The sequence below is a fragment of the Acipenser ruthenus genome, chromosome 4 (genome assembly GCF_902713425.1).
Source record: "Acipenser ruthenus chromosome 4, fAciRut3.2 maternal haplotype, whole genome shotgun sequence".
NCBI classification, from domain to species: Eukaryota; Metazoa; Chordata; class Actinopteri; order Acipenseriformes; family Acipenseridae; genus Acipenser; species Acipenser ruthenus.
In genome coordinates, this window is record NC_081192.1 from 97,662,125 (window position 1) to 97,680,128 (window position 18,004).

Below are 18,004 nucleotides of genomic sequence, written 5' to 3' on the forward strand. Positions count from 1 at the left end.
AATATTTTTTCTTGTTAATGTATCAGGACTGAACTGCTGTAAGCTGGACAAAGTGACACTCTTGAACTGTCAGTCAGCTACTGTACGTTTAATGATTCACAGAAGGGTTAATTCTCCTGATAATTCTGGCTGCTTTTTTAAATAAATGAGCTGTAAATACATCCTTTCTTTGTAGCAACAGGACTTCTTTATAGGTGTTGCATGTTTTCCTATTATCGTGTCACAGGGCTACCTATTATCTACAGTACCTTAAGTAATACAATGCCCCTACCAGCTGTTCTATCACTAAGAGAGCAGCTTTAAACTTAAAATCAAGTGTCTTACATAAACACAATTTGCAAGGATATAGTCAAATAATTAATATAGTTCAGATCCTGTTTGGTCCAGTTTAGTATGGCATTCTTATAGTACATGAACATTTAGATTATAATTTGTATTTTCATTGATTCATTAGCTTATAAAACAATTGAAATCGTGTGCCTGTGAAATCTGGAATCACATCAATGTTTGACACACATTACTTAACTGTGGTCATGCTGTGCATTTTGTGCTGCAGTATGTTTCAGTCAGTGTAAAGCATTTTGAGTGTGTTACCAACAGTGCCTTTGTGCAGATTCTTTCACGTCAGCGCCAATGAAATAGAAAGGCTCCTGATCCCATGGGGAGGACACACAGAGCACATCTAAGTGCAGACGCTTTCCAAAATGCATCTGAACGAGTGAAAGATATTGCATTCCTATAGGTTTAAGAAAAATGAAGAAGAAACATGCTAATAAGAAATATTTTGACTCTGGCCTTAAGTCTCATTTAGGTCCCATTTCTCATAAGTTTTATACATCAATACAGTATCCTGCACTTCAGATTAATTCATCTTTCTAAATATTCAGTACATGTTCCCCTTTGCTGTAGCTAATTTTAGTGTGTGTGCTTACTGGTGACCAGATGGAAGTGGGTGAACCATAGATTATACAGAATAACCCACAGTGGTGAAAGCAGGGAAACGGAATCACGTAGTGGTTAGAGATATGGGTTGTGATGCAGTGGTTTAAAATGTTCCCTCTTTTTGTGTCATTATAAGCCTCAGACCTGACACAAGGGAAGCCCATCTCTTATGGAATGGAATGGGAGGTTAAAACCACATTACACTCCGCATCACTGTTGTGCAGAATACAAAATATTAAAGTTCAAGATTAAATTGACAGCAACATTTTTTAAAATGAATGGCATGTGAAAACAGTTTTTTACCATGAGATTCACCGGCTGATGAATTGTGCTAAATAATAAGGAACCAAGGAATTAAAACTGCTCAAGACATGTCCGACTGACTGCGACGGTGCTAATTTGCTTGAAAAGTTCACAGCCAATTATCTGTACATGTAATTAAGCTGTTTAAAACCCACATATAAAAACAACCCAATTGAATGTGTTGTTTAGCCTGTGTGGCAATTGTGTAATCCAGCCAGGTCTGAACAGGAGACTGGAGGAGTATTGCCATTGCCATTTAATTATAGTAAATCATGTCTGCCCCTTTCTTCTATTCCAATTCATGCACATTTTTCAAGTTAGTGTGTGTACAGGGCACCATAACTGTTGATGCCATGTCTCTTGTCTCAGTTTCATTCCACAGAGCACTTTTACGGCTTTGTTTTTGCATGAAAAATTAGATCCATTTGCCTTTACAAGTTAAGAATCATTGCTGTCTAGGTGGTAATGTATTAGTATTGGGGGATCAGTAGTTTGTAACTGTCAAAGGCAAAGCTGCTAGTAAATGACAAACTGCATCTGTTTGTTCAAGTACTTAAATAATCCCAGAGGACCTGGATGCATCTTATTATAACAAAAACGATCCAAATATGTATTTGCCAAACCACTCATTATTTTTCATTGTGTTTTATTATTTAAATAGACAACAACACATTAAATGTAACAAGTAGTGTAGTATTTTATGTTGAACTTTATAGGCCATATGTCCAAAGAGTTTATTCCAGTCTTTAATTAACTCCTCCTGTTTTTTTTTTCTAAAGAGAAAAACACTTATTGACTTTATAAAGCTGCAAAAGTAGTATCAAACACCTAAGTAATACAACTGAATGTCCCTTAAGTGGTTTGTTTCTTGGTTTTGTACATTACTGTTGAATTTTCATCTTTAAAAAATAGGAGTTCATTAAAGATATGGCTCTACGTATGTTTAGAAAACATTTGAATGTTATTATTTTCTGGAATTCAAAGGATTGCAAAATGTTAATTCATCTTTCAGTCGCTTATTAAAGTATGGATCAAATGACTCATGTCAAGTATATAGGTCACATGTTTTGGGATTCCTCTGCCAGCTTTATTCACACACTTAGATTTGATGTTACTTGCTGTAGAATAGGCACATCTGTTTAAGTTTATACACCCCTCATTTAAGAATGACCTTTTATATTGTTTATTTTCGGTAATGTTGTACATGGGCAGGGTGCGATTTGATGGAGGGGATGGAGGGGATGGGGGGGGGGCGGGTTTCCTGGCTCTGCACTTTCAGTTGTCATCCCAGGGGGGATACATTTATCCCCCCGATAAAAGATTTTGAATTAACAATTATTTCTTCAGGAAATTTTAAATATATTTAAAATTATAAATGTATGCTGCATCATTTTTACGCAAACTGACTTAAAAAAAAAATCTCGCACTTCAGACCGTAAGATCAGTAGCACATTGTATTAACATGATTTTTTTTAAAAAAAGGAATGGAGTTTAGTTTCACTGGAGCCGGATCATAAATTTCGGCTGTATAAAATGGATCAGGCTCGGATTCCACTTACCCTTCATTGTCATCCAACAGTAGTGGTGTACGCACCGTAGCAAGGCAAATTTACCAATGAAAATCACGTCTGCTGATCACTAACTTATACAAAGGTAAGAATGCTTCATGATGTCTATTTTTACTGTCATGATGGTCGTGCGGTGTTGAGTTGGGGGTTACGTCTATTATATGATAATATATATGATCAGCGTCCAACTGAACCGTTTCTAAATGTTGGCAAGTATGACTGTATCCATAAAAAAATAACTGCATTTATCCAGCATGATGGCAGATTTGGCAAATGTGTGATTCCTAAAGATTTTTGAGCAGTTGATTCGGTATAATAAATACGTAACGTAGTGATCCTCTTAACTGTTTGAATTGTGTGCTGCAGATGTATCAAGGCTTGCCATGATGTTTTGTTGTTTGTCTGTTTTATCCCCCCACTGGAAATTTGACAAACCGCACCCTGTACATGTGTGTGAGACAGCAATGAACCTAGGGCACAGGAACATGCTAGCTTTCTAACAAGCGGTATGTTGGTATGTTTTATCAAGAGCTCACACACTTGGCAGCTTTAATGAGGCTGCATTTCACGGATGAATTTGGCCCCTGCAGAGTAATGTGATGTATATAAACACTTTGGACTAAATGACAAGGGAGTATATTCTTCTAGATGTAGCTTGTCTATTCAGTACCATTTTGTTAGCCTTCAAGAGCATTCCAGCACCTGCTGCTCTGTGCAAACACTTTGCACAAGTGGGAAAATGTATTCATTTAGACACAGAAGTGACTGACTGACGTGAAATTCAGGATACAATATGAATTATATGGTACCTATTTAAAACTTTGACATTTTTGCACAAAGCTTAAATTAATGAAAGGCATCTTGTCAAAGCGGAAAGCACAGTGAGAACTGTTTTTGCCAAATTTCCAATTACTGTATTACAGTGCTTTATTTTGCAATCATTTTCACAGATTTTCATCAGTATACATGCAGTACCGTACTTTGGTGTTTTAGACACACTGATGTATCTGACATTGTTAATTTATAATGCTCCGACTACAATGTAGTATAGCAACTCTCTCCAAGATTTTTACATACCAGATGGACCCCTGGAACCAATTAAATCGGATATGACCGGTTCTACTGTATGTATGTATGTATGTATGTATGTGTGGATCTGTTTCGATTGCACATTCTCCATTGCTTCATGACTTATGAACTGATAAAAACTATCTACATAGAATCTCTGGGAAAAAATACTAAATGAGTCAAACATGTGAAAAGGATTACATGAAAACAGGTGAGTTCAGTCATTGATGATGTGACAAACCAGTAAGAATCACCCATTAAGTGTGTGTGAAAACCACAGTCAGCGGTTGCATGATCCTTAAGAAAATATATTGCAGCCAACTTTTGGCTCTGTGTTACAGTTTTCTCTCTGCAGAGAGCACTTCTATTCCCTTTCTGTGCAATGATATTGTAACGACGAGGCAGACAGACCTGGGGGCTGGCTTCCGAGTTGCACATCCAGTAAAGGCGCTCCGCGTAGAGTGCGGGATGTGCCCTATAGCCTGGAACCGCAGTGCGAAAAAAAGACAGCTTGGCAGGAACACGTTTCGGAGGACATGTGTTTCAGCCTCTGTTTCCCAAGTCGCCAGGGGGTTGCAGCGGTGAACCGGGATTAATAATAACACAACTGGCAATTCCAAATTGGGGAGAAAAAATGAGTAAAAATCATTGGCAACGACTACATTTATATAAAATAAAAAAAATAAAAAAGGGAATGCATGACTGTGATTGGGGGAGTGCGAACAACGGCACAGAATTGGAGGGGGGGGGGGGCAAGGGGTATTTAAGCCTGGCACAGGGAGGGTGTGGGTGGAGAGTGAGTGTTACAGCTGTGGGAGAGAACCTATTTTTTTAATTACTGAGTCAGACACGCAGAGACTGTTAGCTTTGTGTGTGTTACCTGCCTGTTTGTTAACCCTTTTAGTTGTCCTGGGTTCCTTATTGTTTATCGCCTTTATTTTATTGAACGGCTCGTTCTTATAAATAAACTGTGAATTTGAGACCAGAATACCTGCCTGGATTGTTTCCTTTACCTCCATGTTGCAATATACTGCTGTGAATTTAGCAGGAGAGCTTGTCAAGAGTTGTGTAGATTAATTAGGAATAAGACAGGCCAGGCTTAAAAGCTCTAACGTGATATTGTAACAACTGACCTTTGCTTTATGAATTAGCTTTTTGGAGTTTTTCCTTTTCATTTTCTACACCACATCTAAACCAGAAAAAGGGGAGAGAAGATAGTTCTTTCAAAGTGTTTGCTACTGTAAATGTGTCTTGCTGTATACCTACTGTAGCCTACTTCTAGTACTGACAGAACTTTTCAGGATATTGGGAAATGTATTAACATGCATCTGGATTAGTGCCTCTGTTGTATTTTAGCGCTGTTTTGGGAACTGGTCCTATGATGCACTTCACGTTGCCATAGTGCTTATGCATCATTTCCTTGCATACAAAATTGGGAGGCATTGAAAGCGATGGATAATGCTTCACCATACAGAAAACGAAAGATCTTGCTGCAGATTTCAACATGACCGCAAACACTTTCAGCCATTCTGAAAAAACAGTATACAATAATGCAGGCCTATGAACAGCAAACTGTGGATTCAAGTCACCAGCGTTTCCGATTTGCTCAATACCTGATGCTGAGGACGCCTTTAGGGGTTTAAAAATGCCCTTAGTCAGAATGCAACATACAGATTGCAAGTGCTGTTCATTTGCAATGTATACTTTTTAAAAGTTCACTTCCAATAAACTGCACAATACTTTTAAATGTATAATTCTTTTCATTGCTCTGTAATTGAGATTTGATTTCAGTGTGACTGTAACTTTAATAAAAACTGACAACAGGCATTGGTTTAGACTCTTGGAATGACTGGTCCCTTGAAATTCTTATTAACGAGAATTGACTGAGTATAATAGAAAGGTTAAAGAGTTCAAAGTACAACTTAATATTATTGGATGAGTCTACTGGTGGGCATACACCTTTCGATCCAGCAGGGAAAACTGCCTTTTTAATGCAGTCCTGATCAGAGAATTAGTACTATTCCTGTTGACCATATGAGTTGTATTTCTGTTTGTCTGCTTATTTTAGTGGACATCTAATTACTAATACAATTTACACTGGTTGGTAACATCTCATAGCGCCAACAACTGGTCTATATGGTTTCCTGACATTTTGTTTGGATTTTTTCCGCCTTTCTAAATAAAATCACATAAGCGCATATGAATGTGGTTTTCCACTAGAAATGAAAACCCACAGAATTGGAGCACCCTGTGAAAGAAGGTGGTTTTCAAATTTGTTTTTCTTTTTTTTCTTCACAAAGTGGCCAGGGACAAAGTAGTGAATTGTTGGCTCATGCTGAGGTACAGACCCAAGGTTTGGCAGTGGTTTGAGGATATCTAGGCAGGAGGAAGACGTGGAGACTGAGATGGGGGGCTTCAGGCCAAGAGGATAATAAAGAGACTCAAAGAAGGACTGTTAAGGCCAAAAAACAGTTCCAGGCCAACAGTTGCATTCTTGTACAGAATGAAACAGAGCCTGTTGAAGAATACGTATGCCAGGAAAGTCATTTTCACTGAGGGAGCTGGCGGTCTCAGTGTTTGGCAAACATCCCATTAGGGATGGGCAGGGTGCTGAAACTACCGGTATATGGTGCCATGTGATTTTAAAGGCTCAAACATAAAGGTAACAGAGACTGTCAGAGGTCTGTAAGCAAAGTGAGATTAAGGAGAATTCCAGAGCGGACAGGTCAAGCAATTGTAAAGCAGGAACATACCACACATTTTAATTTTCTTATAATTTTTTTTACATATTTAACCCTTTAAGGACCAAGCATTTTTTCAGTGTGATGCTCTCCAAGTACCAGATTCTTTTGGCTGTATCTGACTCTCCTCCGATAATAATTCACTAATTAATATCTTATAGTAGAATCTTGGAATTGGTGTGCTTATTTTTTCAGAACACTCTGGGGAAGGTTATAAAGTACTTCAGAAACCATACATTTTTTTTTTTTTTTTTTTTTTGGCCCAGTAAGTCAAAGAAATGAAGTGCGTTTTTTATCGAGTTTACCCAATCACAGGCCCAGAATGACACTTCAGTATGATCGTGTTAATGTTTGGGGTTAATTAAAATTTTTCCATGTCAGGGTCTCTTCGATATCAGAGCAGACTTCGCATTTGCCACGATGAGACTGAACATTGTCGTCATCGAGACAGTCATCTGAAGCAGACTTTCAGTCTTTTTGGCAGTTCAGGTTTGATTTTTTGCAGCCAATCAAAGTTTTCATGGTAAACACAACAGCAGACATTGTGATCTAGAAGCTTTTGATCCAGCTACAATGGATTTTGTGGCTTATATTGAACTGAACTATACTAAATAAATTAAATTCAGTGCTTCATGAAACAATATATTACAGATTGCATTTGCAATTTTTAACTGCAGATGCCACGTCAGTTACAAAGAGGTGCCACGTCAGTTACATAATTTTTTAAAGTATGAATAAAATTATTCTGTTAATAATTTGCCATGACAGTAGTCATGAGAAAAGTTAGGATTATTCAAAGTTTCATTATTTTTTAAACAACCAATCTATAGAAAATGAAACTTTCACATCACAAACGTTGAAAATAAATCACAGCAAGTGAAAATCACACTGCAGGCACTAGACCATGTGACATGAAAAACAAGATGGCTGGTCACATGATTTGCATTAGCAGCAAATATCATGTGATTTCTGACACTGTAAATATCCCTCTAACATTATCTGCAAAAATAATTAGTAACTGATTCAATCTCATTTTAAACTCAAATGATCATTTTTCGTGTAACTACCCATTATATAAGCACATTGTAGTCAGGTTGCATTAAAGACAAGCTTGGTAAAGCACATATAAAAGAAAGTCAATTGGTAAATAGACAGTCAATTCATGTCTTGCACTTTAACTACATTTCATGTTCAACGTTATTACTTTATTCAGAGAAACTGGTCTCAAAAGACTTAAATAAAAGATGTGCTTGTCTGTCTTTGCACAAAAAAGCAAATGATGTTGCATTAAGGTAACCCATACATTTTTAATAAAATAAATAAATGTATTGTTTTACTTATTTAAGAAGGCTGTCATGCTAAAAGGCTGTTTTTTGTTTGTTAAAAATAGTTTTCACTAATATATATATATATATATATCTACACAGACGTGCTCAAATTTGTTGGTACCCCTCCACAAAATACGAAGAATGCACAATTTTCTCTGAAATAACTTGAAACTGACAAAAGTAATTGGCATCCACCATTGTTTATTCCATATTTAATAGAAATCAGACTTTGCTTTTGATTTTTTATTCAACATAATATTGTAAATAAGAAAACAAATGAAAATGGCATGGACAAAAATGATGGGACCGCTAACCTAATATTTTGTTGCACAACCTTTAGAGGCGATCACTGCAATCAAACGTTTTCTGTAGCTCTCAATGAGACTTCTGCACCTGTTAACAGGTAGTTTGGCCCCCTCTTCCTGAGCAAACTGCTCCAGTTGTCTCAGGTTTGATGGGTGCCTTCTCCAGACTGCAAGTTTCAGCTCTTTCCATAGATGTTCGATAGGATTCAGATCAGGACTCATAGAAGGCCACTTCAGAATAGTCCAATGTTTTGTTCTTATCCATTCTTGGGTGCTTTTAGCTGTGTGTTTTGGGTCATTATCCCGTTGGAGGACCCATGACCTGCGACTGAGACAGAGCTTTCTGACACTGGGCAGTACGTTTCGCTCCAGAATGCCTTGATAGTCTTGAGATTTCATTGTGCCCTGCACAGATTCAAGGCACCCTGTGCCAGGCACAGCAAAGCAGCCCCAAAACATAACCGAGCCTCCTCCATGTTTCACTGTAGGTATGGTGTTCTTTTCTTTGAAAGCTTTATTTTTTCGTCTGTGAACATAGAGCTGATGTGACTATCCAAAAAGCTCCAGTTTTGACTCATCTGTCCAAAGGACATTCTCCCAGGAGGATTGTGGCTTGTCAATATGCATTTTAGCAAATTCCAGTCTGGCTTTTTTATGTGTTTCTTTCAGAAGTGGAGTCCTCCTGGGTCTTCTTCCATGGAGCCCACTTTCGCTCAAAAAGCGACGGATGGTGCGATCAGAAACTGACGGACCTTCACCTTGGAGTTCAGCTTGTATCTCTTTGGCAGTTATCCTTGGTTCTTTTTCTACCATTCGCACTATCCTTCTGTTCACTATGGGGTCGATTTTCCTCTTGCGGCCGCGCCCAGGGAGGTTGGCTACAGTTCCATGGACCTTAAACTTCTTAATAATATTTGCAACTGTTGTCACAGGAACATCAAGCTGCTTGGAGATGGTCTTGTATCCTTTACCTTTACCATGCTTGTCTATTATTTTCTTTCTGATCTCCTCAGACAACTATCTCCTTTGCTTTCTCTGGTCCATGTTCAGTGTGGTGAACACAATGATACCAAACAGCACAGTGACTACTTTTCTCCATTTAAATAGGCTGAATGACTGATTACAAGATTGGAGACATGTGTGATACAAATTAAAGAAACTAATTAGTTTGAAATATCACTATAATCCAATTATTTATTATCTTTTCTAAGGGGTACCAACAAATGTGTCCAGGCCATTTTAGAATATCTTTGTAGAATAAGCAATAATTCATCTCTTTTCACAGCTTCTTTGCTTTATTCTATGACATACCAAAGGCATGCAAGTATACATGATAAAATAGCTTTTAATTTCATCACTTTTCAGGAGGAATGAAGCATTATTTCAATGAGCTGTAAGGGTACCAACAAATTTGAGCACGTCTGTATATATATATATATATATATATATATATATATATATATATATATATATATATATATATATATATTTATTGCATTTATATAGCGCTTTTTATACAAACGTATCAAAGCACTGTATAGTACTGTGGCAGAGTGTCCCGCCCCTATTTATTATTATTTGTATTTTTGTTTTTTGGCGCGGGTAAAAGCGCAGCGTCTTTTATTATTATATTTAAAAACCCTGTGAGGATGCATGGCTGATCAGCTACTGATTATTTAACTAGCTGACAGTCATGCATCCTTACCAAACGCGTGCAGACTCTGGCCGAGGGATAATAAGATAATTAACAACTAGTTAATCCCTCGGCCAGAGTATATAAACCTGCAGCTTTCTGCACTCGAGGTTGGGTGTACAGAGGAGAGTACGGGGAGCGGAGAGAGCGAGTCACATTTAAAAAAACAATTGCTAAAACGTGCTGGATTCTCCAGCACGACACTTACTTGTTTGTTTGTTTGTTGATTCGTTTGGCCCTCGTGCCCTTTTGTGTTTTGTTGTTTTGTTTAAATATTTTGTTTGTTTATTAATAAATACGCTGAGTGCCACTGCACTCAGCTTCAACCGCCCATCCATTGTTTTGGTTTCTACTTCCTGTTCCGTGACGTCACCACTGCGAGCCAGTCTGTCACAAGTACATAGCAGAAAAAAAGGACAAACCACAATTTTATTTAATTTATTTTAAAAAAAAAAGTTTATTCAGGAAAGCTATATGAGCTACACTTAGTTAGTTTACAACGGCGTCCTGATGAGAACAGCACCAGGTTACAGTTTAAGAGAGAAATATATATATATATATACTGTATATATATAAACATACATGACAGTACAACACATAGTATACATTAGAATTATGCAGTACATACACAAGGCTTTGTCAAGTACTGAAGCATCCGTTCTTTTAAAATTAGTGTGAGGTCTCTGAGTGCAGCAGGTAAACGGTTCCAGTCAGAGACAGCAGCAAAAGCAAAATATTTTCTACCCGCAACACTTTTTACAGTAGGTGTTATAATACATTCATATTTATATAGCATGTCACACATATAACTGCCACAGTCAGACCATTTAATAACAGTAAACACATAATAATACAAAAGCAGCAAAGTTACATTAAAACCTACTGCGTTAAGAAAGCCATTTTATAAAAGTGTGTTTTTAGTCTTGACTTGAAAACCGTAACGGTCCCAGCTTCCCTGACAAACGAAGACCGAGCATTCTATAATTTAGGAGCTCTACGAGAAAAAGCCCTACCTCTCGTGTTGCCTTTGTTGACCCTAGGAATAACCAGCAGATCTCAGAGTGCGGTTTGGAAGATACGGGGTCAGTAACCCCTTATTATTATTATTATTATTAATTAATTTCTTAGCAGACGCCCTTATCCAGGGCGACTTACAATTGTTACAAGATATCACATTATTTTTTACATATAATTACCCATTTATACAGTTGGGTTTTTACTGGAGCAATCTAGGTAAAGTACCTTGCTCAAGGGTACAGCAGCAGTGTCCCCCACAAGGGATTGAACCCACGACCCTCCGGTCAGAAGTCCAGAGCCCTAACCACTACTCCACACTGCTGCCCTACTACTCCACACTGCTAACCCCTGCAAATAACTAGGTGCTAATCCATTCAGGGCCTTGTAGGTTAACAGCAAAATCTTAAAATCAATTCTATGCTGCACATGGAGACAATGTAAAGAGGCAGAAACAGGGGTAATATGTTCACTTTTCCTGGTTTTAGTCAGAATTCTAGCGGTGGTATTCGGAACAAGCTGCAAGCGGGATACCATACGTTTTGGGACACCAGAAAAAAGTGCATTACAATAATCAATTCTAGATAAAAACAAAGGCATGCATTAGTCTCTCTGTATCAGATACGGAAATAATTGGTCTAAGTTTGGCTATATTTCTCAAATGGTAAAAGATACTTTAATAACTTCCCTAATATGAGTCTCAAATGATAGATCAGGATCAAAGATGACCCCCAAACTCTTAATTTCTAGTTTAAATTTTGATGAGAGACTGCAAGGGTCGAGCTCATGTAATCACACATTTCCTTTTAGTTGGTTCTATGATCCCACTAGCATACTCGGTGCAAGCGCTTGAAAGAGGTGGGGCGCACGGTATTCGTTTGAGAGAGGTGGGGCGCACAGTACCCCATGCACTCGGTGCGCATGGTGCTTACGACCAAGTGCGCACGGTACTACGGTTCTCGGTGCACTGTCACTCAATCAATCAATAAATCAATCAATCAAACGATCCATTTAAGTTTTATATAGCGCCTTTTGCAACAGGTCGCCACAAAGCGCTTTACAAAGGCAAAAACAATCATATTACTGAACAACAGTAGCATTTAAAAAAAGAACAGAATAAAAACAAAACAGAATATATAAGCTGTATTTTAAAAATATGATTTTAATCTAGATAAAAAAAATAATAATAATAATAATAAAATAAATAAAAAACATTAGGAACAATATGGGGGCAAGAGGATATCAGCTCATCTGGATGAAAATGCCAGGCTATAGAAATGGGTTTTTAGTCTAGACTTGAAGACATTGACTGAAGGGGCTTCTCTAATTGTGATGGACAAATTGTTCCATAATTTAGGTGCCATATAACTAAAAGATCTACCACCTGACGTTTTTTTCTGAATAATAGGTACAGACAGTAGGCCAGCATCCAGTGATCGGAGCGGGCGATTGGGGACATAGGGTTCCAAAATATCTTTAAGGTATGGAGGTGCGAGATCATTTAAAGCCTTCTAAGTTAGCAGCAACACCTTAAAATCTATTCTAAAACTAACCGGTAGCCAATGCAAAGATGCCAGCACCGGGGTGGTCCCGGCCCCACTACCACCCACACCAGCTCCGGTTCCTGGGTCTCCCATGGGAGCCCAGATCGAGCCGGAATCGCAGTCTTTGATGGCGGAGTAGGACACACTGTCTATTGCGGCCTCCTGGGGTGAGGACACCTTCCCCACAGAGATGGAGAGGGAGACGAACCAATGCTGTCGACCGAGGCGGAACCTAGCTCCGAGGTTGCTTTGGAGGCTAGTTTGCCACCATTGTCCAGCTCCATGTCGGCATTGATGGGACGCGCTGCAACCTTTTTGTAGGTCCCCTGGGCGACACTGATAGAGCCTTGCCGGTCCGTGTTTCGAACGCAGGCAGTGGCTCCCCGACCGCAATCCTTTCCACCGTTCCCTGACTTTATGGAGGACTTTACGATGTTCTCTGTGCTTCCTTGTATGTTTTCAAAGTGTGTGGACGCTATCCTGGCCCCCTTGCGGTTGCAGAGGATCAGAGTACTAAACTATCTCGACGACTGGCTGATTTGCTCTCAGTCGCGAGAGGGAGCCCACGCAGCGATTGTGACGCAGCACCGGGCAGGCTGGGCCTCACCATCAACGATGCGAAGAGTCGGCTTATACCAGTGCAGTGCACAATGTACTTGAGGCTCTGGCTGGACTCCGGTATGATGTGCCCATACCCGTCAGACGACAGAGTAGCAGCTATTCAGGGTTGCCTCTCTCTGTTTCAACATGGATCGCAGGTCCCTTTGGTGCAGTGCCAAAAATTGTTGGGTCTGATGGCCGCAGCTGTATCAGCCATCGAGCTGGATTTATTACGTATGTGCCCGCTCCAAGCATGGCTCAATGCATTTCACTTACACCCCAAGCGCGATGGACACCGTCGGCTGACCGTGTCTCACACGTGGTCCGTGGCCCTGCGATGGTGGAGGATGCCCTCTCACCTGCACGAGGGCGTGCGGATGGGAGGTGGTGTTAACTCGCCAAGTGATGATGACGGACGCCTCCAACTTGGATTGGGGGGCGGTCTGGGGAGGCAGTGGAGTCTGCAGCACCTGGTCGGGCCATTGGATAGCCCTGCATATAAATATGCTGGAGCTGCAGACTGCTTCCCTGGCTCTCCAGCACTTTCTCCTGGTGTTGCATTGAACACACGTGCTGGTCTGAATGGACAACACATCAGTGGTGGTGTATGTCAACCACCTGGGTGGCCTCCAGTCCCCGGGTTTGCATCGCATCGCCTTCCAGCTCCTGAATTGGAAACAACGGAAACTGCTGTCCCTACGGGTGACGCATCTTCCTGGAGTGGCGAACTGGGCAGCGGAACTCCTGTCGAGGAAAGGTGAGCATCCGTCAGAGTGGTGGAGTGCATTTGGGAATGGTTTGGGAAGGCGCAGGTCGATCTCTTCGCCTCAGCGGAGACGACGCATTGCCCCCTGTAGTATTCCCTCCACCGCTTAGGCTATCTCTGCGTGCCATGCCCCCGTAGATTCGGTATCTCCGGGTGCGCATTTCTTAGAAACCCATTTCCTGAAAGATGCTCGACAGTTACGCCCTCCCAGGAGGGTTGTTCTCCCCGAATGGAGCTTTGATGTTGTACTGGAGGCTCTCACGAAGGCCCCGTTTGAGCCCATACATAGCCATACATAGAGTTGAAGCATCTGTCTATGAAGACAGCCTTCCTCTTGGCTATCACCTCCGCAAAGCGGGACAGTTAGCTACAAGCACCTTCTCCAGGTTCTAGCGCTTGAATGTGGTAGATCCTTCTTTGCCTTCAATAGGCACGAGGGTTCTTGAGGTTGCATGCTCGCACCGCTAACCTAGGGTCAAGGGAACGTTAGGTTACTTACCGTAACCCTGGCTCCCTGAAAGAGCGAGGTCGCATCGGTTGCCCTCACGGCTTCGATGCAAAAAGAGAACATGGCTTCCGTGGTTTGACTATTTAATCCCTCTGTAGGCGGGACAGAGGTCATCAACCCAGGAAGGGGCCTATCGGCAGCTCTGGTATAGAGAGCTCAGAAAATACCTACCAATAGGCAGGCATATCCCATACATAATGTTTTGGTGGTCGTCTTCTCTTTCAGGGAACCAGGGTTACGGTAAGTAACCTAACGTTTTCCTCATTGTCTACAAATGCAGTACATTAGATAGATATGAAATACCTGTAAATTAGAGTTGGCTGTGCTGTTAGTGAACTGATTGATTACCTCTGTTCTGTTCAGGCTTGTACAGTAGTTTAAATTTTAGCTAGCTTTGAATCCTCTCTTATCTGTTGTGAAGATGAAGGAGCATGTCTGGTATCTGTATTAGGGCAGCAATCCATTTCATCGCTTATGACACAAAGAGATGCATGTGAATCCTTCTAGTTGCCGTGAAACACTGTGCTTCAGCATACTGAGTTTATGAGGTATATCGTTTGTTTTATAGTTTCCCCAAGAACAGTATCATAGTAGAAAATAGTAGGAAAATAATTTAAAATGGTGAATTTTATAGTACATTGCTCATCTTTCCCACATCAATCTAGTGAATTTGGAGTTTTAGAAATACAGTTCATTACACAGCTTAAACCAAAAAAGCAGTGAACTATGACGGTCTTGCTTTGTAATGTCTTGGTGAGGAAAATGATCAATGATTTTGATAATGGGGTTGAGGCATGCATAGCCTGCATAATATTGAGATAGGTGCTGAAATGGTGACTTATGGTAGAGTCAAAGTAATTGGGGATTGATTGTCTGATCATACTTAAACATTTTTACTTTCTATATTATTATATCAGTGTTCATAGTAACAGCATGGTTGAACGATAATAATTATTTCCATATTTATTTCTTATAATATTATGATGACGTCAAAACTAACAGTAACACGAATAATAAAGAATGAAGGGTTGTGTTTTCCATGCTAATATTAAAGATTATAAAGAGCATGTTATACAATATATCATTTGGTCTATTCTTTTTCTGCTGTATTGGCTTTGTTTCCGTGATTTAAATAAGTCAGTACTATCGGCAGACCTGAAACAAGATATCGGTTTGGTTGCCTGAGAATGTAGAAGCTTAACTAGTTTGAAACATTGTAACGAAGTGAAGTACTGACTGAATGGCCTGAGAAACAATTTAGAACACTGTCCGCATTAGTTTATGAAAACCTTTTTTTTTTAAGAACATAAGAACATAAGAAAGTTTACAAACGAGAGGAGGCCATTCAGCCCATCTTGCTCGTTTGGTTGTTAGTAGCTTATTGATCCCAGAATCTCATCAAGCAGCTTCTTGAAGGATCCCAGGGTGTCAGCTTCAACAACATTACTGGGGAGTTGGTTCCAGACCCTCACAATTCTCTGTGTAAAAAAGTGCCTCCTATTTTCTGTTCTGAATGCCCCTTTATCTAATCTCCATTTGTGACCCCTGGTCCTTGTTTCTTTTTTCAGGTCAAAGATGAGCAGGTAGTCATTCTCTCTCAACATTCAACAGCCATGCAGTGCTTTTGGTTTAACAAATGTGCTGGATTGCTGTAGTTCTATCAGGTTGAATAGCATTCCCTGCAGTGAACAGCTGGGAGGGTCACCATTTTTCAGATGTTATAACGCTGTTTTGGAATTTTATATTTAAACTTGGGGACCTGTGTGGTTAAGCCATCTGTACACAGAAATATAACTCCTTTTGTCAAATTAAATACAGCACTCTGATTGTCTAATGGTGGCAACATGATTTATATCATGCATGACCATATACGTGATGCACACATCTTTCATGGTCACAATTAATTGATTTACAAATCAGCATGATCTTATGCCTTGATAAACAATTTCATTAATTTACCACAAAAATGGTGAATACCAGCAGCAATGAATGCTCTTAATCATTTATCTTCTGATGTTTGTTTATTTATTTATTTATTTTAAATTTGGAATCGCCCATTCTTTTTTACCCAATTATAAGCCTGGCTCACCGCTGCAACCCCCACGCTGACTTGGGAGAGACAAAGACGAACACACGTGTCCTCCGATACGCGTGTCATCAACTGTCCGCTTCTTTTCACTCTGCAGGCCCGCCATGCAACTACCTCAGAGCTACAGTGTCGGAGGACCACGCAGCTCTGGGCTGCTTGCAGGCAGACCCGTAGGCGCCTGGCCAGTCTACAGGGGTCGCTGGTACACGGTGAGCTGAGGACTCCCTGGCCGACCTAAGCCCTCCCCATCCTGGACGGCACTCGGCCAATTGTGCGCCGCCCCGTGGGAACTCCCATCCACGGCCAGCAGTGGAATAACCTGGACTCGAACTGGCGACCTCCAGGCTATAGGGTGCATCCTGCACCACTCGGGAGCCCCCTGATTTGTTTTTCACAGGTTATACTGTAGGGAAAATAATGAGAGATTGGAGGCATGTGTCACAAGAGCAGTTTTGTCTAACATCTTCATGCCTTACCACAGTACCTGTCTATAATTATTCAGTAGCACGATTCTGGTTGTTACAGAGTCACTTACTGCTGTGAATGTTACGCTTAAACCAACCTTTAGTATAGTCTGTCTTGGGTCATCAAATGGGTCAACAGCTTCTCTCTGGCATAACATGAACTTCCTGAAGTGCAACTGCTGGCTCATTCAGCCATTACGTTAATTTCTTATGAAACCCCAGTGCCAACTACCCCATGTTCCCTGTAATGCATTACCAATTATGTATTCATCTCTGTAAATATTTTTTTTTTCCCCCAGGAGTATTATTCACACATCTCCTGCCTCAAACAGATGAGAATGTTTTGGTGAATTTAAGACTTTACAATCACAGATGGAAAAGACAGGACTGGTCCTCTCCAAAGTCAGTGGATAATAACAGAGCCAGTCAAGACCAGGACACCTCAGACCCTTGGAGGCTCCCAGACTTTCCTACAGAAGAGGACAATGACAATAACACTCAGGTCGAGGTAAGGTGCTCTTCAGTATGTTGTCAATGAAGCCAGCTATATGAACTGCACATAAGAAGACATGGCAAGCAAAATTATTGATTGGTTATATAGTATGCAAGGTGTATATATTTTACATTTGTTGATAAGAATTACAAACAAAACGATGGTACAGCAATAGGATCTAAATTAGGAATGCATTTTGCCAGTACATAAATGGGGAAATGGGAAGAACAATTACTTAGAAAATTGGAAAGAGAACCTTTAGAATACATTCGGTTTGTAGATGATACAGTTTCACAGTAATATTAAGGTGGACCTTCGATGGACAAGAAAAGAAATAGAATTTTTAGATACCATGGTAAAACTTGAATAAGGTTTAATTGAGACTGACCTCTTCTGTAAACCTGCTGACGTGCACCAGTATTTACACATGTCCTCTGCACATCCGATACACACTAAAAAGGCAATCCCAAAGGGTCTAGGAATAAGAATACAAAGAATATGCTCAAAAGAAAGTGATTATGTAAAACAAAGAAATGTTTTAAAAACAAATCTTAAAAAAGAGGATACACAGAAAGAAT

At 40.0% G+C, this 18,004-nt stretch overlaps 1 protein-coding gene across 1 annotated transcript in view; it reads left to right on the top strand.

The window, feature by feature from the left end:
• The window catches only part of LOC117399531 (plexin domain-containing protein 2-like), a 160,731-nt gene that overhangs the window by 42,131 nt on the left and 100,596 nt on the right, over positions 1-18,004 (top strand). The window contains exon 2 of the mRNA XM_059023146.1: positions 17,233-17,441. Within this exon, the coding sequence (XP_058879129.1) occupies positions 17,233-17,441 (209 nt within the window). The remainder of the gene's footprint in view (positions 1-17,232; positions 17,442-18,004) is intronic.